General features: G+C 57.2%; 1 protein-coding gene across 8 annotated transcripts; it reads right to left on the bottom strand.

Annotated features, from left to right (window-relative positions):
• Nucleotides 1-1,880: 1,880 nt before the first annotated feature.
• Tspan4 (tetraspanin 4) lies at nt 1,881-23,645 on the bottom strand. 8 transcript variants are annotated; one of them, XM_074051425.1, is made up of 9 exons: nt 23,406-23,496; nt 22,893-23,007; nt 13,944-14,023; nt 5,670-5,861; nt 4,509-4,583; nt 3,640-3,741; nt 3,408-3,539; nt 3,241-3,324; nt 1,881-2,408 (listed from the first exon to the last, which is right to left on the bottom strand). In XM_074051425.1, the coding sequence occupies exons 3-9, from the start codon at nt 14,004-14,006 to the stop codon at nt 2,340-2,342; spliced, it is 717 nt and encodes a 238-aa protein (XP_073907526.1). In that variant the 5' UTR covers nt 14,007-14,023; nt 22,893-23,007; nt 23,406-23,496; the 3' UTR covers nt 1,881-2,339. The 8 variants fall into 8 exon arrangements, with proteins under 8 accessions (XP_073907526.1, XP_073907535.1, XP_020038158.1 ...); XM_074051434.1 differs by lacking the exons at nt 22,893-23,007; nt 23,406-23,496 and adding an exon at nt 23,524-23,645; XM_020182569.2 differs by lacking the exon at nt 22,893-23,007 and having other exon boundaries at nt 23,406-23,538.
• Between the last annotated feature and the right edge of the window lie 136 nt (nt 23,646-23,781).

Here is a 23,781-nt window from a genome sequence, read left to right on the forward strand (position 1 = left end):
CACCTAGCCATCAGCCTGGTCACTCACTCAGGTCAATATGGACCATGGGCAGGGAGCTTGGGGTGCCGAGTCAGGGGAGCTATAGGGCAAATCTGCTGTACCAGCTATAGCTTCACAACACCCACAGAGGCCCCAGGAGCTGTCCTGACCCTGCTGGCTCTGGGGACACAGACCTACAGATGTGAGGGGCGGAATAGGACCTGAGCATGAGGACCATTGTAAAGGGACAGCAGGGCAGCCTTGTGTCACCTGGTCATCTGGGAATAGTCATCAGTGTGCCCAGGTGCCATAAGTGTGTGCACAGCCACATGTGAGGTGGTGGCCAGGATGCTGGCTGGCACTCTGGGACCTCAGCACAGGGCTCAGTCCCACAATGGCTCTAAGCCTGAATCCCTCCAACCCGTACCCTGGTCTTAAAGCCCCAGGCCAGTGATGGGAACAGGGATATAGGTACCCCCAGTCCACTTCCCAGTACCAGAACCCACGTGCACACAGCAGGTGCTGACAACAGCAGAGGGAGACACCCATCCTGTGAGTGGATGGAGTGACCAGGCTGGTATGGGACAGAGGGCAGCATGGGTCAGAGAATGTCCCATGATCCCTGGGACCACTGAGAATGGAAGAAGACGGTGGGTGAGGACAACAAGGCCACACTGGGGTTCTGGGTTATTTTTTGTTTTTTTTGCAATATGGGAGATTGAACCTGAGCCTCGGGCTCTACCACTGACCTGCACCTCAGCCCCACGTTCTGGTTGTATGTCATGGAGCACAGAAGTACTGTCCAAGAGCTGACAGGACTGGTGAACAGGATGGAGGTCAGTCAGTGTGAGGGTCAAGGGCACCATCGGGGTCCACAGTGTTAATCAGGAGTCATTGGGTGGGAGGATCTAGATAGCCAGGTAGTGACTGAGCATTGTATGTGGGGAGCTGCTCCTTGGTGTGGGATGAGAGCAGGGAGAGGGTCCTGGGGTTAGATCCTAGGGACACCTGCACGTGAGCAAGGCCATTCTGGGAACTGAGCAAGCTCAGAGGACTGAGCCCATGTGCGGAACGAGGGTCACCCTCACATCCACTCTTACTTCCTTCTCAGTGGTTTGCCATCTGCATGACAGTGGCTTTGGTGATTAGGTGTGTGTCTATAGTGGCTAACTAAATGTTGGATCACAGAATCTCTGGGGTTCTGTGGCTTTTACTGGAGGGAGGATAGTGTGACAAGGAATTGAGCTCACAGCCGAGGCATGGGGCAGGGGAGGAGCGTTAGCCCCACAGATGGTCTCGTCAAGTTCTGTTCTCCAGCCTTGGTCAGTGCATGGCACAGTTGAGGTGGGCATTCACCTACGATGACAACCCCTGGTGGGTTGTGTCCCAGAGTAACAGGGCAGAACCCCAGACAGCAGCACAGAAAGGCTGGAAATTGAGGTTGTGGATATAGCTTTGGGAATTAGATGCCCTGTAGCTACTGAGGATCCCAAAAGGAGCTCACCCAATCTGAACCCCCAAACCATCTTCCCTGTGGCAGTGGTCCCCACCCATGGCCCCTCCTCACCCCCCAGTTACAAGGATGGTTTGATGCATTTTAACCATATCTCTAATTCTGTGCTCTTGTGCTTCTGGTACCCCCTTAGATCTGCAAAATCAGTGCAGACTAGGAGTTAAACAGAGGTTCGAGGACAAAAGAAGAATAGGATGGAGAAGTCAGAGCTGAGCCTGCCTGGCCTCAGGAAGACGCTCTGAGAGAAGCAGTACAGGGTGGTGGGAGACCATCCCTGACACACCCCCCACAGATAGGGATGTTCCCGTCCTCCTGGCTAATTTAATCAGCTTCCTCAGAGTTGGGAGGCTGTGACTGTCCAGCTTCCATGCATCCAGAAAGACACAAGTGCTGCTCACGCACTTTTATTAATATGCACCTGGAGCCACAGCCCCGCCATGGAATGTGGATGATGGGGCCTGGCCCTGCCTGGAGCACCAGGACTTGTGGGAGCCTCAGGGAGGCTGACTGCCCCTTCCCCCAGAGTCCCTGGGAGGTTGGGGACCATTGCTTGGCAATCCCCACCCAACGTGAACACTGTTCCGGAGGATACATGAATATAAAAAGAATCAAAGCCCCTCCTGCCCCCAGCCTCAGACACTTCAGCCACCCCCTCCTCTGTGGTCTGGAGACCCTGCAGCCACCCAAGCCGAGGCCTTCCAGGGCCGGGATCCTGAGGGCTCTGGGCACTGGCTCTGCCCTGTGCCCAGCAGAGCACCAAGTCCTGTGGTGGGAGAGGCAGGTTTGGATGCAGTCATCTCCCTTGTGGGTGGTGTCCTTTGGCAGAGAAGCGGGGCCAGCTGGTGGCCTATGCACAGTAGGTGTCTGCCTTTACCACCTGGCAGTACATGGTCATGGCGAAGGTCAGGCCCAAAATCTGTGGGGAGAGTGGGTGCTAGGCAAGGTTGTTCAGGGACCCACAGGCCTCTCTGCCCATGGGCTCAGATCAGCCAGAGGGGTCCTGGCCCTCAGCAGGTACTCTGACTAGCCTGGGCTTCCAGGATAGCCTGGTGCTCCCCTCACCCCACAATTCAGGCCCACTGCACAGTGCCACCTATGAGCTTCTCGGGGTAGGACCTATCGCCACAGGCACACGGGCCCCCAGGCTTCGTGTGGAGTTTGGCCATCTGGGTTCCTCACCAGTCACAGGCCTGTTCTGTACTTTTAGATCACATGCCCTCACCCACATGTCCTAAGGCACTGCAGGACCCAACTGCCCTTCTGGGCCCACTTCTCCTAGCTGCAGCCACCTCTGGTTATGGCTGCATTCCAGGTGGTCTGGGGCTACCCTGGTGGCAGGTGTGACCCGCTCCGCCTGGAGCTTCACCAGTACTAACGCTCGGGATTCTATGAGAGCTGTGAGGGAAGAGGGGGTCTTTGGGCACCCAGGCCTAGACTGCCACCCTCATTCTGTGCCAGGCCATGCTGTGACCACCAACCAGCACGACTGTCTGTCTGAGTCTCCCCACCAGGCCCAGGGACCGTAGGACCATTCTAGCTTAGCCCACCAGGACACCGGGCTCCACGCCAGGAGCACTAGGCAGTGTCTGGTCTGACAGCCAAAGGTCTTGTCACTTCCCTGCATGGGTCTTTCCTGACCATGTACAGTGAACCTCCCTCTGTCTAGGACCCTGGATCTTAAAATTCCTATTAACCCTGGCCCACCCCAGCATGGTTCCCTGGAAGCCCCCAAGCCCTGCCCTGCACACCTGCACCAATGCTGTGCACAGTCCAAAGATGCCCACGGCCAGCAGGTTCTCCTGGAGCCAGGCCTTCACGGTCTCATAGCAGGGCTACAGGAGACTAGGATTAGCCAGGGTCTTCTAGCCCACCCGGACCCACCCTGCAGGCCTCAGGAGGTGAGGTTCACGCTCACCGCCTTCCACCAGGTGCCTGGCGCATGCAGCCCACAGCTGTCGCTGAACTCCAGACAGCAAGAGTCAGGCACACGAGTAGTGTTGTACACCTCAAACCAATCGGTGTAATTGGAGACTCCACAGCAGCGGAACTGGACAGAGAAAAGGGCTAGGCTGGAGATGGAGAGGGGACCCCCCCTCCCCAGCTGCCTCTGCAGCCTGCCCCCTGCCCCGCCCACACCAGATCCTCACATCTGTCTGGATGATGCTCCAGGCGTTGGTGAGGCCCACGTTGCCCTCAGTACCATACAGATGGAGTCCCTTCTTCAGGTCTTGCTGGGCATACCTGTCAATCTGCGGGAACAACGGGTCAACAAGGCTGCAGTGGGTGTCTCCACCCTCTCCCCACCCCAGAACAGGCACCCCCCTTATCCAGCCCCTTCCTGCTTCCTGGGGTCACTTGCTGCCCCAACAGCACACAGAGGCCATAGCCCCAGTTTCGCATCCTCCCAGAAGCCCCGGAGGGATCTGGTGCGGGCCTTGGCCCTCTCATCTCCCTGGTCGTCCCCCCCAGGTTGGGGAAGGCACTGACTAAACAGTTACATCCGTCCACTTAGTACAAGAGGCATGTCTGTGCTCTGCACTGAGGGCCTGGTCTGTGTTCCAGTAAAGGAACAAGAGCCCTAGGGAAGGGGCTGACTGCAGGGCTGGACAGGGAGCAGTCAGGACATGCTCTGCAGAGAAGACCCCTGATGGGGGAATCAAAGGGACACAGAAGCCAGGAATCCCACACCGGGTTTCAACCCAAGATGTCAAAGCATCAGTGCGCCTGTCCTGCTAGACACAGGGGCAAACATGAATGGGAGTGGGAGACTTGAGGACAGGGTGGGCTGAGAGATGCCTGGGACATGGCATACTCTGGGCAGGGTACTGTCCAGCCACCCAGAGCCACAAAGCAGCCATTGTCTTTCCCTCCCCCAACCCCCAAAAAGAAAAAGAAAAACAGGTCTCCAGTGGCTGTGGGTGAATTCAGACTACTGTCACTGGTCCCAGGGGGGCCACTGTCCATTTGCAGTGTAGCTGCCCACAGCCCAGGCTCCTGCAGGCTGTGGCAACCATACCTTGTCAGTGTAGGCAAAGAAAAGCACAGCGATGGTGGCTTCCAACAGGAGCACCAGCAACAGCAGCACGAAGAACTGTGTGAGGACAGGACGGGCCTCAGAGAGGGCCCTGAAAGCTCAGGGCCAGGCCTCATGGACACTGCATGCTGCCAGGAGACCTGGCCAGGCCCAGCTCCGAGAGATCCCCCCAGTGCCACCCCATCACCTCAGAATCCCAGCCTGAGTGCCAGCCCTGCTGCCTGGGCTCCCCCCCTCCACCTCCACCCTCTGGCTGACTCAGACCTCCCCAGGTGGGTTCAGGTCCCCATTCCCCAGGCTCCCAGCCCGTAACCTCCACTTGGGACATATGAAATGAATCCCAAACATCGCCTGTCCAAAGGCCTCTGAGCATCAACTCCCCAGCTAAGGGTCAGCTCCCCCAGGGCTTGGAGGCCTGAACAAGACCCTACTCTAGTTTGGGGCTCCTCAAAGGAGCCACCTGAAGCCTCTGAACTTGAAGCTGTGCTGCCTGAGGCCCATGCCAGGCACATGAGCTTGTAATCAGCCTCACTATGATTGACATTTCCAAGGCTAAGTTGGATATTGTGAGGATCTCCACAGAGGGTTCTGGGGGGCCCAGAGGCAGGCCCAGGAAGAGGGCCCATGGCAGGAGTAGGCAGGGACGAGCCTCAGACAGAGCAGCCCAGGAAAGGCTGCCCCGTGTGTAGGAGGATATGCCTGTGCTTGCTGTTCTTGTCCTGTCAAGGGAGGTCCTCACCAAGCTCCACTGTGCTCCTTTTTTGGAAAGTGCTGAAGATCAAACCCAGGGGCTTGTGCATGCCAGGCAAGAAGGCTTTCACTAACCTACATCCTATCCCCAGCCTTTTTTTCCTTTTTCTTTTTAATTTTTATTTTGATACAAGTTCTCATTATGTAGCCCCAGGTTGGCCTCAAACTCACAATCCTCCTGTCTCTACCTCCTAAGTGGCTGGAATTACAGGTGTGTACCACCACACCCAGCTCTGAACCCCTAGCCCCAGCTTGACCTGGAAGATCCCAAAAGACCTCAGGTGCTACACAGGTCCTAAGGCTCCTTTACCCCAGCCATCCTCCCATCCATCCCTGGAGGATAGGCCCCAGAGGTGGCTACAGAGCCACACGAGGCGAGGCGTACACACTCACAGTGAGCAGCAGGCACTTGTTCTCCTTGAGGGCCCCAATGCAGCCCACGAAGCCGATGGCCATGACAAAGGTGCCGGTGACGATGAGCAGGTTGGCAGCCGACAAGGACGGGAAGGAGGATGACAGCGTGGCAAAGTTTCCCTGTGTGGCAGCCAACCAGATGCCAACACCCAGGACGCCGCAGCCACCCAGCTGGGACCACAGCACAGGTCGGGAGAGAGGAACAGGTGAGGCACCCGGCAGGGCTTCAGGACTCTTGCCTCAGGGCCCTGCCCACAAGCCAGGGTCCTGCCTAATCCCTGCAACAGCCCTCAGCAGCCCCGAGCCCACAAAGGGCCAGGCACCCCTTCTCACACCCACCCCGACTCCCATGTGACAGTGACTGGACGTCTGCCGGACTGCTGCAGAAGGCTCCTGCAGGAAGCATGCCACCACCATCACCCTCTTCAGTCTGGAGCAGAGGGACTGATCTCCAGCTTCTGGGACCCAGCCTGCAGCCTTCCATGCTGCTCTCCAAGTTGGCCCCAAACTGGAGCCCATGCCCCAGAGGCCAGGGGCTGGGTCCACCCCCTCATGACCACCTCATGCCTCAGAGGGCCAGCTGCAGGATACCTACTGCTCTCATTATGTGTGTGTGGCACTGGAGTTTGAATTCAGGGCCTTGTGCTTGCAAGGTATGCGCTCTACCGCTCGAGCCGTGACTCCAGCCCAGACAGGCTTCCTGGGTTGTCCCCAGGATTCCAGGCGGCCATACGGCCTCCTTGTCCTGGGGCTCGGGTGTCCCCATCACTCTGAACAGGGGAAGCCCTGCATCCTTGTGCTGCCGTTCATAATTATGACTCATCACAGCCTCGTCACGGCTCAGGAGTAGAATGGCGCTCATGCCTGCCCCTCCCCAGGCCTCCTGGAGTTCTGCATCAGCTTCCTCATTGCTCATTATTGCAAAAAAAAAAATTAAAATGAGAGGAAGCAGGGGTGCAAAGCCTGGTGGTAGAGCAAGGCACAGGGATGGGGCACTCGAGTGGGCGAGGCCTGATAGGCCCGGCATGGTGACAGAGACACCCAATCTCAAGGCAAAGGGCTGGCCGGTGGGGAACTGCTGTCTTAGGCTGTGGCCCGTTTTAGGCAGAAAGGAAACAGGACACATTCCAGGACTAGGAGGAAGGCAGAGGTGGCACCAATAGCTGATGGGCTCTGGGAAAGAGGTCAGGCAGTCCTAGGGTCCCCGCCCCCACACAGGACTGGACAAGACACAGCAGTGAGATTGACAAAGCCACCACTGGAGTGAAGCCTCTCTAAGCACCCACCCATGCGTTCCAGAGCAGACCCTGACCCCAGATACCAGCGGGCTCCAAAGGGGCGCAGCATCCACCTAGGGCCAGCATGAGCCTATCACCCTACGAAACCCTCCTCACGCCCAGTGACCAAAGAAACTGGGTCAGAGAGATGAACCGCTGAGCCTGCAGCCCCCGTGTCTCCCACCTGCCACAGTAGCCGTGCTGCAGACCAGGCCAGGGAACCCCCCACTTTGCATGCTGAACCCTCCCCGACCTGTGCATCAGCCCCGGCAGTGGGGTGGGGGCGGGGGTGGTGGCCACCCTATTCTTGTGGTGGGCTATGAACACACACCCTGCACTCCACACATTAGGCCAGGCTGCCAGGAGACTGCAGCAAGGCGGGGACAAAGCTCCCAGCCCAAGGTGGACGCAGCCACAGGCTGCCAGGGGTGTAGACCCTCACTAGTGCTGCTTTTGGCCCCTCAGAGCCAAACCCCAACTCTTGCTGGTCACCTACAACTCCCTACCCTTGCCCAGCCCATCCAGGGTGAGTGCCCGTGGTCCTGTGTTCTGTGCTTCCCACCAAAAGTCAGGACTTCTGCCTGTTCGGAAATAAAATGCTTTTTGAATGCTGGGGGCTCCGGGCTCACCCCAGGGAACTCTGCTAAGCCCAGAGACATACTCAGACTGGTTGGGACCCTCTCCAGCGCTGGGCAGGGGCTGCAGCTCCCAACCGGGCACAGGGAAAGAAGCTAGGAGGAACTGGATGAGCCAGGTGCAGGAGAGGCAATGGTTCCTGTGCTTTAGGGGCCAGGTTTAGGGGTCCCTGATGGACCCCATGGTTCCAGCTGGTTACCGGAGGGGCAGCCGTGGAGCTGGCAGGAGGCTCCTGAGCAAACCCAATCCAAGGTACAGGGCCAGGAAAGGCTGCCCAGATGATAGGCCCTGGATCCTGAGGAGGGGCTTCATCAGGGGAGGCGTGCATGTGCCTGGGGTGGCACAGATGTAGGTGAAGTGCTAATCAGAGGGTCTGTCCTCAAAGCCTCTGGGGGAGGGGGCAGGTATTAGCCAATGCTACAGAGATGCCCCTTTATGGTGGGACCAAGCCCTGCCATGAGATAGAGGCGGGGCTAAGCAGCCAGCAGCTGCTGGGGACAGTGCTGTCCATGGTGCTGACCAGGTAAGGCAGCTGGGGGGTGGGGGGGGCTGGGACTGGCACCCCCAACTCAGCATTTGGGAAGACAGCACTCTAACATCAGGGAACACACCTGGCCTAGCCAGGTGATGGCTTACCCAGCCATGGGCACAGCAGCATCACGCTATGAACACTCCAGGCTATTGGGAGCCGGGGGGGCTTTCTCAGGGCCTCTCAGAGCCACGGCACACAGGTCCCTCAACCTGCCCCTGGGCTCTCCCCATGGCCTCTGACGGTTCCCAGACCTCATGGGGTCTTCCAGGATCTTTGTGCAACATGGGGTGTGAAGAGCCCACGGGCACCCACATGCACACTTCTGTCTGGCATTATCTCTGCATAACGGCTCAGCTGCTGCCCTAGGACTGGGTCAGAACCACCAGGATCAGGAAGGGTACAGCTTTCCCCCTCCACTTGCTGTGTCTACCCCTAGAGGGGGATGGAAAGTCAGAGGGAAGCAAGGGGCCCCAGGAGATGCCGACCCCCAGGGCTGACCCCAGGCCCGGAGCAGCCCTGGTCCCCAGTGGGTCACACATAGAGGGTCACACCTCAGAGCTGAGCACTCAGGCAGACACTGGCAGGTCTCTGAGCAGAGGATGGTGCTGGTGCAAAGATGTCATGGAAGGCCCAAACTGCCTGGGCTGTCTGCCTCCCAAGGACAGCAGACAACTCATGTCAGCAGGAAAGTGAGCCACTGGAGTGGCCCCGGCCCCATGGGACTCCGAAGGGCACAAGGAGGGCACTGCTACGCAAAGCAGCTGGTGCCATGGTGGGGAGCAGGTGCCCCAGTCGAGAGAGCCAGGAGGGGGACAGTCCCCGACACAGGCCTGGGTGGGGTGGGATCCTACAGCCCTAGCCCAGATGGTAATGAATTTCCTTCATTAACACTGCACAAGATATCCTCCCCTCCACCCATAGATGACAGGAAAAAGACACCCACTCTCTGTCACCCAGATGGTCTGTCACCCGCAGTGGGACACAGACAACACCAGCCCACACCTCAGATGCTCCTCACTGCCACACAGCAGCATCATGCACAGTTACACACATGCCACCATGCCCTATGACCCACTGTCCCCAGGGAGCTGCCGTCCTGCAGACAGCCTCAGCAACAAACACCAGGCTCGTGGGTGCACTGATGAAAGGCCCACACGTGGTGAGTAAAATTACCGCACCTGTAATTTCGAAAATGCTTCTGCACACGCAGCTTTTAAAACATTTTGGCAGGAAAATTATAGCCTCGAGGTGCAAGAGAAAACGGGCCCATTAGACTCAGACAGATTCTAAAGGCAGGACTTGTGGGCTGAGTCCCTAGGAAGCCTGGAGCGCTACCTCTCTCCTAGGCCAAATGTGGGGGGGATGGAACCCCACCCAACTCTGCAGTACTCCCCCAGCACCTGAGTACCACTCCCAGACACAGACCACCCACCACTGATGGTTCCCTTCTCCCAGGCCTTGCAGAAGCCCAGGCTAGGGGCAGAGTCCACCCCCAACAACCTGGAAAAGAGCAGGGGTCCAGGGGGTAGCAACCAACGCGCCACCAACAAGAGGGGCCTCCCACACCCACGTTCCCCATTCTGGCCTGCTGGCTGATCTCCATCTAGCACACTTGGCCCCAAGAACAGCCCGCCTCAGCCATCTCCTCACCTGACCGTCAACTGAGACCAGATGCTCTGCTGAGGACCGATGCCCATGACAGCCCCAAGAGGCTCCCATGGTCACCCAAGCAGCACTTCAACCTCCTGCCTCTTCAGCCGTCTACTAGTGGCTTGGCCAGAGGCTGTGCCTGGCACCCATCAAATGTGCCCCTCTAGGCCCATGGGGTGGGCAGCCAGCCTCTGCCCACTGCCTCTCTGGCCACACAGCTCAGTGTGGCAGATGGCAGGGCAGCTGGCTGTGTCCTTGGAACAGGGTGGAGGGCTGGGTCCCTGCAGGGGCCGAGGCTGTATCTAGAGCCTCTCTCTCGCCAGGTTGGCAAAACATTCCATCTTGGCTGGGATGTTCGTTATCCAGGTGAAGCGAGTTTTTCCACTTAAAACTGAATGTAATTCGTTCTCTCCCTAGGCTTTCCCACCCAGGACAGGACAACACCAGAACTGCTTGGAGCCCACAGATAAGCAGCCATCCCCACCAAAGCCAGGTCATTACAGGAAACAAAGTGAGGGCTCTCTGAGTGTCCTTGCTCTACCTGGGAGCTGGACACAGAGACCTTTGCCCTTCTCAGACCCCTCCTCCTACAGGCTCAGGGTGCCCTGCCCAGGGGCCAGCAACAGGCCATTGTCCATCAGATATCAGTTCATCAAAGGCAAAGAAAAACACGGCTCAAATTGTAAAGCACCTGCCTAGCAAGTGTAAGACTCTTGATTCAAACCCTAGAATCACCAAAAAAGAAAAAGAAAAAGAAGAACCCAGCAATGCCTGTGCCCGGCACCTTGCCACCAGCTTAGAGCAGAGGCCCTGGAACTGGCAAGACCTTCTTTCCAGGAACAACTGAGAGCAGGTGCTGAGGCTGCCGCAGTGGACAGTAGCAGCGCCACAGTGGCCCCAATCCCCTCCCAGCTGGGGGACAGGCAGAGCTTGGGCCCTGGACCAATGAAATCTAACCTCGTTCTTCGTCCAGCCTGGGGCCTCTGTCACCTGGGCGGGCTATTCCATGTGGAAGACATCCTCCACACCCCGGTTCACCCCCACGCCAAGCTGGTGTTCAGGATCCTACACACAGTTTATGGATTACCCTGCACAGCCCATGTGGCACAGATGGAGAAAATGAGCCCCGCCTCAGAAAAGCAGAACTTGCCCAGGTCCCACAGTGTCTGAGCAGCAGGAAATAGGCTGGCAAGCATGGCTTTGAACCCCATTCTGGCCAACCACACAGGACCTGACCACACTGCGCAGGGAGCTGCTAGAGGCTTTCTCTGACCCTGGCACTGGGCTGGGAAGGGGTGGGGGAGCAGCGCAGGAAGGGCCTCAGCCTGGCCAAGACCTTGTCTGGGAGAAGCCAGCTGCATGGCTGAGGCCTGACGGTGGGTGGACAGCCCTTGCATGGCCACAGTGGAGCCATGCAAACATCCCCACTTTGCTGAGGAGCTCGGCCCTCGAGCCAGACGCCCTCATGCTAGAGCAACTGCCCACGGGGGTAGACGGCCCAAGCCCAGGGCAGGGGAGAACAGAAGCAGGAAGAGCCAGGCTTCACTGACTTCCCTCCACCCTGGGGATCTTGACTTGCATTATGGAAAGAGCTTTGCTGGCAGAAGCCCAGCTGACAATGTAGCCACTATGGCCTGACATAGGGGGGTCCCAAGGGCTGCTAAGTCTCCCACTCCCTCACTTACTGATGGCTGACTGCCCAGTCCACTTCCACCTTGTTTACCTCTCTCCCAGGAGACACTCCCAGCCCTAACCTGCCACCCCCCATGCACACCTCAAAAGGCCAAGCAACTATGCCCTGGGCCCTAGCACAGATCTAGGGGTCAGTGCTGCTCTGAACTCTGGCTCCGTGGTTACTCCAGTTGGAAGACAGAGGCAGGACACAGGGCAGGGAGACAGATCAGGAAGCGACCAGGTTTTCTGGTCTCCCAGTGTGAATGTGCTACAGGGGGGCTGGTACCCTCATACAGCAAAGGAGTCAGGATCTCAGCTAAGGGGCATTCTGGCTCCTGCCCCTCCCACACACACAGCCTGTCACCAGCAGGAAGGGGACTTAGTTCACAACAGCCCAGGGACAAGGTAAGGTGGACATCACACCCACTGGCCCAGATGGGTTCTACCAAGCCCAGCACAGACATCTCCACACAAAAAGCCCCTGTCATTTCCCAGCACACCCCAGGGAGACTGGGCAGGGCAGGCCCTGGTTCTGACCCACTGAGCACCAGGCTCGGAGAGGAGCCATGAAGGGTGTTGAAGCCAGTAGCAGGGGCTGTGGTTTCCAAGGCTGAAGATATAATTGGGTAATAAAAAAGCAATTGGGTTTTCCAACCCAGGAGGGGTCCCTGGGGGCTCCTGATTTGTTCTTTCCTCAGTGGAGGACATCATCTAGGGGTCAGTGGAGCATGCCTGCTCTGTAGTGGGTAGTGAGGCCTCTCTGTGGGGAGCAGAGGACAGGCAGCTCACCTGGACTCCCCGTGGGAGTGGGTTGCTCTCGAGCAGTCAGAACCCCGCCCCCCCGCCAAGATCCCCTCTCTTTCTCCCTGCAGGTAGGTGTCCAGGTCAGGGAAGATAGCAGTCAGCAGAGGAGCAGGGCTTGCAGCCTCCCAGGATCGAACATCAATATCCGCCCATATCCCATACCCCTGCCCCCCAACTGTTCTGCCCACCACCATCACAGCAACCTACAGCTGTCACGTCAGGTCACACTCTCACCAGCAGCCCACATCCACCTGTCACACTGTTACCTGCAGCATCTGGACCTTCTCCACCTGTCACACTGTCACCTACAGCCATCCCCTTCCCCACTGTCACAATGCCTGGGACATGGTGACCCTGTCAACCACTAGCCACTACCCACACTGGTGCCATGGAAAGGCATTCACTTTCTCCTAAGTGCCAGCCACAGCTCCAGCCCACACCCACCCCTTCTACCTGTCTCCCTGGATGCAGTGTGCTCGAGGGCCTGTGCCCACCCCTCCAGGGGGCTCTCGCAGAAAACAAACCCTTGGGGTGAAGCCTTCTACCCGTGGACACCTGGGGCAGCATGCTTCTTGGGTCACTTCCCACAGGTAACTCAAACCGGCTGACCCTCCCAGTGACCCCCCAGCCCCTGCTCCAAGCCAGAGCCAGAAGGATAAGGAGGGCAGGAATGTGGAGACCAGCTTTCTGTGCATTTGGCCTGCACAGGACCACATGCAAATGAGCAGTATGGCTGAAGTGCAGCGCACAGCCAAGCCCCACACTCCCAGACAGAACCCTCTTACTATCAGTCATGGAAAAAGAGTTGGCTCAGGAATTAAGGATAGAGGCTGGAATGACCTTGGGCATCACTACCAAGCCTTCCCCAGCCCAGGTTAAGCCTCAGGCTCTGCCCAGGTGTCACCCCTCCTTACAGGCTGCAGGCCTACCCAAGCTTGGTCCAAGGCAGGTAGGTGTGAAGCCTGCCCCAGCCCAGCCCAGCCCACCTACTCAGACTATCCCAGGGTGCAGTGTGGTGCAAACTCTGCCCTCACATCTATGCTAGAGGGGGCCACCCTCTGCCCCACTAAACCAAGTTCCTCTCTGGACACCACTTCTCTACTCCTGAGCAATCCACAGAAAAGTTAGAGAGGCTCTTCTGAGGGAGGCGGGAACCCAGCTGCCACCCAAGCTCATTGGGCCCTCCCCAATCCGGTGTCCAGGGAATGACACGTCGCTGGGCCTGAGCGCACGGACTGTGTACACACCCGATGGCGCCCGGGGCGGGGGGTGGAGGCGGGGGGACCAAGTGAGCCCGGCCGGCTGCTCCCCACCGCAACCCCGGGGTAAGCTGAGACCTGGGCCTGGGGGTTGGGCAGCTCAGAGGGGCGGGGCGGGCAGGGGGCGAGGCAAGGACACAGGCTGCGGAGGCACAGCCGCTCAGCGCCGTGCTGGTCAGGATCGGAACCCGAGCCCGGGAGAGGCGCAGTGCACAGGACTTGCCCGGTCCGGTGCGCACGTGCAGGCACATCTTGTCTCTGCAGAAGAGGGGACAGCTCGGGGCACCCGCCCGCCCGGACAGCAGAGGTACAGGAACAGCCCAGTAGCGGAAAGCCTCCGCCGCCGGTCCAGCCCAGCCCCCGGTGACCCCCACCCCGGCCTCCCCAGGCCCTGGGCCCGGCCGGAGGGCCCCGCACTCACCCAGAAGAGCAGGTTGAAGGCGAACATGAGGTACTTGACGCCCTGGAGGCAGCCGCGCGCCATGCTGCAGCGCTTCAGCTCTAGGAGGAAGATGAAGGACAGGTCCAGGTAGAACACCACGTACTTGTTGCCCTTGGGCGACGTGTAGCGCGCCTGGGCCGCCTTGGGGCCGGGGTTCGCGTGCAGGCCGAAGAAGGCGCCGCTGCTTGCGTCCCCGGCGTCCCCGCGCCCGTACTGGCTGCTGCAGCGCCGGAAGGGGCCGCCGCGCGCGAAGCCCGGCTCCTTGCCCTCTGGCGATGGGCTGCGCCGGTACGTGGACTCGTCAGTGCTTGAGCGGCGCATCGCGCTGGGCAGGCCGGGCCCGCGCCACCCGGCGCGCCCGCCGTCAGCGGCCCGCTCCCGCCACCCCGGGACGCCCCATCCCCACCCCGCCCGCGGGCTCCGGCCCCGCGGTGGCACCGGGCGCGCGGCTCCGCTCGGACCCCGCCGCCACCAGACACCTGCCCACCTCCCCCCCCCCCCCGCTGCGCCCCACCCCCCGCGCGCCTGGCCAATCCGGTGCGGCCCCGCCCCGCACGGACCCCGCCCCGCCGACCAATCGCAGCGACCCTGGACCCCCGCCCTCTGCACCCACGCTGGGCCTGGGAGGAAGATGCCAGCAAAGGGCAAGGGGAGTGTTTAAGGGGACTGGGGCTGAACCCCAGTCTGCTCTCGGCGCCAAATCCACACTCCCGACCCAGCCCCCCAGCGGGCCCGCCCCGCTTCGGATAGCAGACCACCGATCTAGCGAAGGATTGCAAAGCACCGTGCACATAAGGGCTGACCCAGTTGGCAACTTGGAGCAGCTCGGGCTTTAGGCGCCTTGGGGAGCCTGTGGTGCCCGATGAGGTTACGTGCAAAACAGAGAATTTGGAGAAGTGAACTCAAAGTACCCCAGGCAACCCCGCACAGCTCAGGGTGCTCACTGGGCCCGCTCAGCCCCTGGCTGACCAGCTTCCAGCGCAGTCACACAGCCCCAAGATGTTTTGAGGGTCTGCTGGCACAATCTTGAAATTCTCTTAACTTCTGAACAGGGGACTCTGAATTTCATTTTCCACCAGTCCAGGCAGAGTTGAGCCTACAGCAAGAGACCCCACTTCCTTCCAAACACAGGTAGAGGACCAGTGCTCCTTCCATTCACGGGTGTGCATAGATACACACTAGCTGTCACATGCCCACAATCAAAGATGGGGAGCAAATGTGATCCTGGCTGGCCCTTTACACTTCATGTCTGTGAAGCCCCAGTCCTACCAAAGAGTGCAGATCAGAAGGGCCCCATGAAGCCGGTGCCCATAGCTCACAACTGTAATCCCAGCTACTCAGGAGGCAGAGATCAGGAGGATGGCGGTTCGAAGCCAGCCCAGGCAAACAGTTCATGAGACCCAATCTCAAAAAACCCTTCACAAAAATAGGGCTGGTAGAGAGGCTCAAAGTGAAAGCCTTGAGTTCAAGCCCCAGTACTGCAAAAGAAAAAAAAAAAAAAGATACCCCCAGGATGTGGTCAAGATTCCCTGCATCTTTCATGATAAAAGCTCTAAGAAAACTAGGAATAGAAGGAAAGTTCCTCAACATTATAAAAGCTATATATGACAAACCTACAGCCAGCATGATACTTAACGGAGAAAAACTGAAACCATTCCCTCTAAAATCAGGAACCAGACAAGGATGCCCACTATCTCCACTCCTATTCAACATAGTACTGGAATTCCTAGCCAGAGCAATTAGGCAAGAAGAAGGAATAAAAGGAATACAAATAGGTAAAGAAACTGTCAAAATATCCCTATTTGCAGACGATATGATCCTATACCTTAAAGACCCAAAAAACACTACTCAGAAGCTTCTAGACATCATCAATAGCTATAGCAAGGTAGCAGGATATAAAATCAACATAGAAAAATCATTAGCATTTCTATACACTAATATGAACAAACTGAAAAAGAATGTATGAAAACAATTGCATTTACAATAGCCTCAAAAAAAATCAAATACCTAGGTGTAAACCTAACAAAAGATGTGAATGACCTCTACAAGGAAACCTATACACTTCTGAAGAAAGAGACTGAGGAAGACTATAGAAAGTGGAGAGATCTCCCATGCTCATGGATTGGTAGAATCAACATAGTAAAAATGTCAATACTCCCAAAAGTAATCTACATGTTTAATGCAATTCCCATCAAAATTCCAATGACATTCATTAAAGAGATCGAAAAATCTACTGTTAAATTTATATGGAAACACAAGAGGCCACGAATAGCCAAGGCAATACTCAGTCAAAAGAACAATGCAGGAGGTATCACAATACCTGACTTCAAACTATATTACAAAGCAATAACAATAAAAACAGCATGGTACTGGCACAAAAACAGACATGAAGACCAGTGGAACAGAATAGAGGACCCAGATATGAAGCCACACAACTATAACCAACTTATCTTTGACAAAGGAGCTAAAAATATACGATGGAAAAATAGCAGCCTCTTCAACAAAACCTGCTGGGAAAACTGGTTAGCAGTCTGCAAAAAACTGAAACTAGATCCATGTACATCACCCTATACCAATATTAACTCAAAATGGATCAAGGATCTTAATATCAGACCCCAAACTCTAAAGTTGATACAGGAAAGAGTAGGAAATACTCTGGAGTTAGTAGGTATAGGTAAGAACTTTCTCAACGAAACCCCAGCAGCACAGCAACTAAGAGATAGCATAGATAAATGGGACCTCATAAAACTAAAAAGCTTCTGCTCAACAAAAGAAATGGTCTCTAAACTGAAGAGAACACCCACAGAGTGGGAGAAAATATTTGCCAACTATACATCAGACAAAGGACTGATAACCAGAATATACAGGGAACTTAAAAAACTAAATTCTCCCAAAACTAATGAACCAATAAAGAAATGGGCAAGTGAACTAAACAGAACTTTCTCAAAAGAAGAAATTCAAATGGCCAAAAAACACATGAAAAAATGCTCACCATCTCTAGCAATAAAGGAAATGCAAATTAAAACCACGCTAAGATTCCACCTCACCCCTGTTAGAATAGCCATCATCAGCAACACCACCAACAACAGGTGTTGGCGAGGATGCGGGGAAAAAGGAACCCTCTTACACTGTTGGTGGGGATGTAGACTAGTACAACCACTCTGGAAAAAAATCTGGAGGCTACTTAAAAAGCAGGACATCGATCTACCATTTGATCCAGCAATACCACTCTTGGGGATATACCCAAAAGACTGTGACACAGGTGACTCCAGAGGCACCTGCACACCCATGTTTATTGCGGCACTATTCACAACAGCCAAGTTATGGAAACAGCCAAGATGCCCCACCACTGACGAATGGATTAAGAAAATGTGGTATCTATACACAATGGAATTTTATGCAGCCACGAAGAAGAACGAAATGTTATCATTCGCTGGTAAATGGATGGAATTGGAGAACATCATTCTGAGTGAGGTTAGCCTGGCCCAAAAGACCAAAAATCGTATGTTCTCCCTCATATGTGGACATTAGATTAAGGGCAAACACAACAAGGGGATTGGACTATGAGCACATGATAAAAGCGAGAGCACACAAGGGAGGGGTGAGGATAGGTAAGACACCTAAAAAACTAGCTAGCATTTGTTGCCCTTAACACAGAGAAACTAAAGCAGATACCTTAAAGCAACTGAGGCCAATAGGAAAAGGGGAACAGGAACTAGAGAAAAGGTGAGATCAAAAAGAATTAACCTAGAAGGTAACACCCACGCACAGGAAATCAATGTGAGTCAATGCCCTGTATAGCTATCCTTATCTCAACCAGCAAAAACCCTTGTTCCTTCCTATTATGGCTTATACTCTCTCTACAACAAAATTAGAGATAAGGGCAAAATAGTTTCTGCTGGGTATTGAGGGGGGGAGAGGGAGGAGGGGAGTGGGTGGTAATGGAGGGGGTGGGGGCAGGGGGGAGAAATGAACCAAGCTTTGTATGCACATATGAATAATAAAGAAAAGTAAAAAAAAAAAAAAGATTCCCTGCATCTGACCTGCACCCAGAGGGCACAGAGGACACAGAGGAGGGTCAGCGCCTGGGGAGGGGACAGAGGCAGCTGTGGATGGACGTGTCCTGCACCCCAAGCTCCAGAATGTGCCCAAGGCCTTTCCCTATTACCATGGTGGTCACGATGCTGGTTTCTACCCCATGGGGCACATGGAAACTACAGTCCAAAGAGGAAGGATTTTCTCCAAGTCCCTGAGAGTTGGCAGCAGAGAGGAGTCAGGGGGAAGAATGAGAAGGATGGGAGGGAAGGGACTCACAAAAGGACAGACTGAGTGGTGGGAGGTGTTGGGCCTGGGAAGGGCCTGCAACCTGAAAAACCCTGGGTATCCAGTGCCTGCAGCAGCTCCCAGCAGGGAGAACCTGAGCTCACCACACCAGCCATCTGCTGCCCCCAGGAGAGCTGTGTGGGGAACTGCAGTCTTAGGCCCCACAAGGCAGTGTCCAGGGTTCTAGTCCAGAGGGCAGGGTGCAGAAGACAGACCACTCCCCCCAGTGCAGGAAGCCTACAGGAAGTTCTGCTCAGCCACATGGCCAGTCTGGGACTTCCCATGGCCATACCCTGTCATTCCCCTGGAGGGTTCTTTGGTGTGTCTGGTCCCCAGGAAAGGGACATAGCTGAGACTACACACTAGAAGCCCAGCAGAGAGAGCCCTCCTACCCCCACCATTTCCTGCAGAGACCACCATCTTCAGGCTCTGCCCATTGAGCAGGTAGCAGCTGATGTCCCCACAAGATCCCTGATGACCACCCCCAGCAACGTCTCCTTACCCTTGGCCAGACTCAGCCAGCCCATACACACAAGTCAAAGATGGACACTCAGCCGGGTGGTCTATGTACAAGACAGCATGCACACTCAGCACAGGTAGGAGGAGCCACAGGGCCCAAAGAAGACCCAGGGCTGTTGGGAGACGTCAAACCCCACCCCCAAACCAAAAACCCCACCCACACTGACCTCACTCTGATGGGGTCAAACACCAGATCACCTCTCTGGAGGTGGCCCTGTAGCCCAGGGTCAGAGAGACAGCTACAGGACAGTTAGCATTAGCAATGCATGAATAAAACTGCTGTCCACTTGATCTTTGTTTGTTTGTTTGGTGGTGGTGGTACTGGGGTTTGAACTCAGGACCTTATGCTTGCTAGGCAGGCACTCTACCACTTTAGCCACACTGGCAAGCCTTTTTTGTGGCTTTTTCAAGATAGGGTCTCTTGAACTATTTGGCCGGGCTGGCCCTGAACCACAATCTGCTTGATCTCTGCCTCTGGAGTAGCTAAGACTACAGGTCTGAGCCGCCAGCATCCGGACCACCTAATCATCTTTATCCTCCTGGAAGACCGGTTGGGGCTGTGGGTGGGGGCTAGGAACAGGAGTTGCTAGGCTGAGGGGGGTCCGGAGGAGTTTCCCCTCGGCTGGAATCCCCAGAGTAGAGGCTGAGCCTCTCCTGCACCATGGCTGAGACTGGGAGATGATGGGAAGGGCTCCCCAAGAAGTACCTGAGGGTTTCAGAGCAAAGGGGGAGCAAAGGAGGAGCAAAGGGGAGTAGGTATGGTTTCTACACTGATCCCAGAAACCAGTATGCCATCCCAGTGTCCCCAACCAACCCCTCTTGTACCTAGAACACTCTGCCCATAACACCTGATGATGCTACATCTTACATCAGCCACAGGCTCCAGGGCACACGGGCAGGGGATGGCCTGGCTTCTACTGCCAAGTCCAGGTTAACACAGTAGCATACAGTCTGACTGTTTAGGACAGGGCCACTGTGTTGTAACTGGGGCTCAGTGCCCAGTCAGAGTGCTCTGGACATAGGGGCCAGCTCAGCCTCCAAGAACCTGTCCCCAAAGCCTTGCCCCTTCCTACCAGGGAACCTTCCTTCCTCCACAAGGTGGTGGTGGTAGGGGGTGTGCAGTAAGACACTCTGTGCCAGCACCTAAAAGACATCTAGCAGGCAAGGTCTAGGGGCTGGGCATGGAAGACGAGGCCAGACCACAGCCTACCTAGGCTTGCTTCAGGAGGTGCTCAGCCCTCAAAGCTGGCCAGTCTGCTAGCCAAAGCTCTGCAGGGGAGACAGCCAGAATGCAGGCCCAGGCCAAACCTCGCTTCTGCCCTCACGACTTCAGAGACTCAGAGTCACACAGACACAGGGACACCACAGGCACATAAGCTGAGATACATGCTTGCATACACAAGAACATGTACTGCTGTTCTACACACACACACACACACACACACACACACACAGAGGCCCTGGAGCCCTGAGACCAGCGTGTACTGTCCACTTCCTTCAAGGTGTTCTAACTCCCACCCCATCAGCTCCAAGCAGACGATGCCCACACTGTGCCCATGGAGCCAGCCAACAATGTCCCATGAGGTCTGGCCATCTGCCATCAGGGCTCCATGACAAGGCCACCTCAGCTGTCTGTGGCATGCAGGGGGTGAACAACAAGGAGACCAGGGACACCCACCTGACCAGGCCAGGGTCCCATTCAGAAGGACCTCCAAAAGAGCTTGCTCATAGCAGCCTGGGGCAGGCAGTTCCCAGCATGACCTGGGCCCAGCTTACACCCCTCTGTCTCCCACATCTGGCTAGGCCAGGATGAAGAGGAAAGCAGCCCACCCTGGGCCCAGGCTCTGAGGCAGCTTTGAGGAGGCAGGGAAGTCAGTGCCAACACAAACAGGCTGCAGTGTCTGCCTTCCTGCTGCGGCTTCAGCTCCGGGTGGGCGCCAGTGTCCACCCCAGGTCCACACCCTGAGGCAGGGGCACCACAAATACCTGGCACTGGCAGGGTAACACCCCACACAGAGAACAGCAACTGAGGGGTGCATATAGAGCCTGGATGGGATCATTTTCCTCCCAGCCTAGGTGGCCAGAAACACCCCTTCAGCCTCTTACCTACTTCAGGGACAGAACAATGTTAGGGGTGAAGGTGCCCCAGGGATAGGCCAACGGGACTCTAATCTCTCATCCTGGGCCCTCTTAGACCACCCCAAGCTGTACTCCCACTTCCTCCCCAGCACTCTGAGGCATTTCTCTGCTGGAGCTCATATGGGGGTGGAGTGGAGGGGAAGTAATTAAGAGCTGAGGTGGGGGTGCCCGTCGGGGAACAAAGCACACTACCAGGGTTCAGTATCTCCATATGGCTGGCAGCCTTACAGAACAGTTTCTAGCCCGTGAGGCCAGGCAGCTAGAGTAGCACATGGCACTGGTCCCAAGTGCCCCAACCCAGGCATGTCCAAAGGTCAATGGATTAAGTCCAGTTCAGCCTCAGCCACATCTGCACACCCCTGTACTTGGACAGGAGACATGGGACACATTAGTGTGTGTGCAGCAGCCAGGGCAGAGTGGGGTGCACAGTGAGGTGACCAAGCGCTCATGTTCACACCCTGTGTGATGCAGCACAGCCTCTGGTGAACAAGCATCTATCCCAAGCTGGCCAGCCAGAGGGCACAGATATGGGGACAAGGTTGGGGTGCCGGGAAAGTCACAACCATCCCTCCCCCCCAGCCGGAGTTCATGGCCAACCTCAGATGGGGAGACTGAGGCTGTGATTCAAGACAAGGGGGCAAGGTCAGCTAAATCCCAGACCAGTGCTCCACCCCGGTGGCCCAGCACCCTCCTTCCCTGTGGCCGTTTCCAGGGCAACGCCCAGGGTGGGAGGAGTTAGGCAGTTAGAACTTCAATCACGGGTTTCCCCTTGTCCCCTGCCCTAAAGTGACCCTCTGGCAGGAACCACACTGTCCCTCCCTCGCTGTACCCCCACCCAGTCACGGTAGGCTGGACACCCATTCTCATAAAACCAGCACCCCTGGCACTACTGCCCACCCACCCAAGAAGAGACCAAGTGCAGCAGGCAAGCACAGTACCCTGTACCCTGGGGGCTCCCCCCGACAGCTGGCTCAAAGGAGGTCCAGGGGGTCATGCCAGCCAGGATGAGGCAGGGAGTACGGCGGATCTCTGAGGCTCCCAGAGCCCTCAGGTCCAGCTTGGTCAGGGGTACAGGCAGAACCAACCCACAGCAGAGGCAGGGAGGAGACTGAGAAACACACACAGGGGCTGGGACAGGGAGGGGACAGCCTGGGGTTCTCTAGTCCGGGCCTCTCCAGGGAAATCAGAGAGCTGAGGATGGAGGGGAGGATGGCACCACCCCCAAAAGGCACACACACAATCTCAATATTTTTTTTTCCTCTCTCTCTCAATCTCACTCTCTCTCCCACCGCCCCCCCCCACCCCCTTCCCGGAATCCCAGGAATTTCAACTTGGCTCAGGTCATACTCCCCAATTCTCCCAGAGTAAACAACTCCTCCTGGCAGGAGCAGGGGTGGGATAGGTCCTGGGCCCCTCCTCCAGGAAGCCTTTGGCCCCCACCCCATCCCTAGGGCCCACCCTGCTGACACCCAGGACCCCACTCCTCTGCCTCCCTCACCTCTGGACATCCGAAGTCTCTGCAGCTAAGCCTGACCCCAAACCACTGTGGCTCAGGGCCCCGTGCTGCCCCTTTGGCCAGGCAGGATGTGCTGGAGGGGGGAGCAGGGAAGGGAAGTAGCTCGTGGCTCTGCGCGTGGCTCTGCGCGTGGCTCCGTGGGGGGATGGCAAATGCTGCTGGGGATGCTGTCTAGGGTGATGGTGGTGCACAAACCCCAAGTGGGCAGGGGCTCTGCCTAACCCCACTCAGGACCCAGAAGACTCTTCACGCCTCTCCCCTGCTGCCAAATGCAGCATTTGCCCCAACGGAGCAGCTGACAGATGCCTGGGACCCCAAAGGCCAGCAAACCTGCCTGGAGCTCACACACCCCCTCCTCCACGGAGCTGCCCGCGTCCGTCCCAGGACCCCCCAACCCCTTTACAGCAGGAAGATTTTGGAGCCAGGCTCACCCCACTCAATTCCTGGGAAACCAACGCCCGGTCTCCTTAAGTCCTCGGCAGCCAGCCACTTCCAGTTAAGGCAGATTTGTCACCTCCACTGGTCCTGCAGGCACAGCCTCCAGACCTGAGCCAAGCGTCCCCAGTGAATGGATCTTCGCGGTTCAGTTCAGAGGGCGCCTCCTCCACGACGCCTCCCCTGACCACCACCACCTCCCCAGAGACGCGCGTGGGCCGTCTGGCGTCCAGATCGCCGCTACCCAGGGCCGCCCGCCGCGGGGGAAGCCACCTCCCCGGGAAGGGGCGGACGGCGGCGCACAGGAGGCCACCGTCGGGGCCCACGTGTCTGTACTGCCGCGGGTCCTGCAGCGGCTGGCGAGAGGGGACGCCCCCAAACTCCGCGGCGGGGACTCCTGGGCGCCTTGGGCAGGGGCTTGAGGTGGAGACCCCTCAGAGGCTGTGCCCGGCGGGCGGCTGGAAGACCCTTCGTGACCGCGCTCTTGGGAAACCCCCGCCCGGACCCACCACCGCCACTTGTTGCCTAGCCTCGGCTCGCGACCCGCACTTGGGGCTCGAACTCGCGCATCCGGCTGGCGTCTGTGTGCTCGGGCCCGTGGGATCCCGTCCGGCCGCGGCGCTGTACCTGAGTGCACCGCCTCCCTCCGCGCTGCTCCCGCCGCGCAGCTGTCAGTCAAACGGACACGAGAAACGCGAACCGCCGTCCTCGCAGGCCTTTCGGCCACGCTCGCACGCCGTAGCGCCGGAACGTACCACTATGGCGGGCAGGGGGGGGAACGGGAGTGCTTTGGGTCCTGTAGTCCACGTACGCTAGTGCGTCTCTCTCCCCGGAACCTCCGCAAGTCACGGAAAAATCTGGTCGCGGCAGGAGCCGGACGACGGC

The sequence above is a fragment of the Castor canadensis genome, chromosome 1 (genome assembly GCF_047511655.1).
Source record: "Castor canadensis chromosome 1, mCasCan1.hap1v2, whole genome shotgun sequence".
Classification (NCBI taxonomy): domain Eukaryota; kingdom Metazoa; phylum Chordata; class Mammalia; order Rodentia; family Castoridae; genus Castor; species Castor canadensis.

Coding starts and splice junctions, on each gene's coding strand:
- Tspan4 (XM_020182541.2), bottom strand. CDS start 14,285: ATGCGCCGCTCAAGCACTGACGAGTCCACGTACCGGCGCAGCCCATCG. Junction 4,584..5,669: donor ACAAGTGCCTGCTGCTCACT/GTGAGTGTGTAC, acceptor GTCCTCACACAG/TTCTTCGTGCTGCTGTTGCT. Junction 3,742..4,508: donor TCTTTGCCTACACTGACAAG/GTATGGTTGCCA, acceptor TTGTTCCCGCAG/ATTGACAGGTATGCCCAGCA.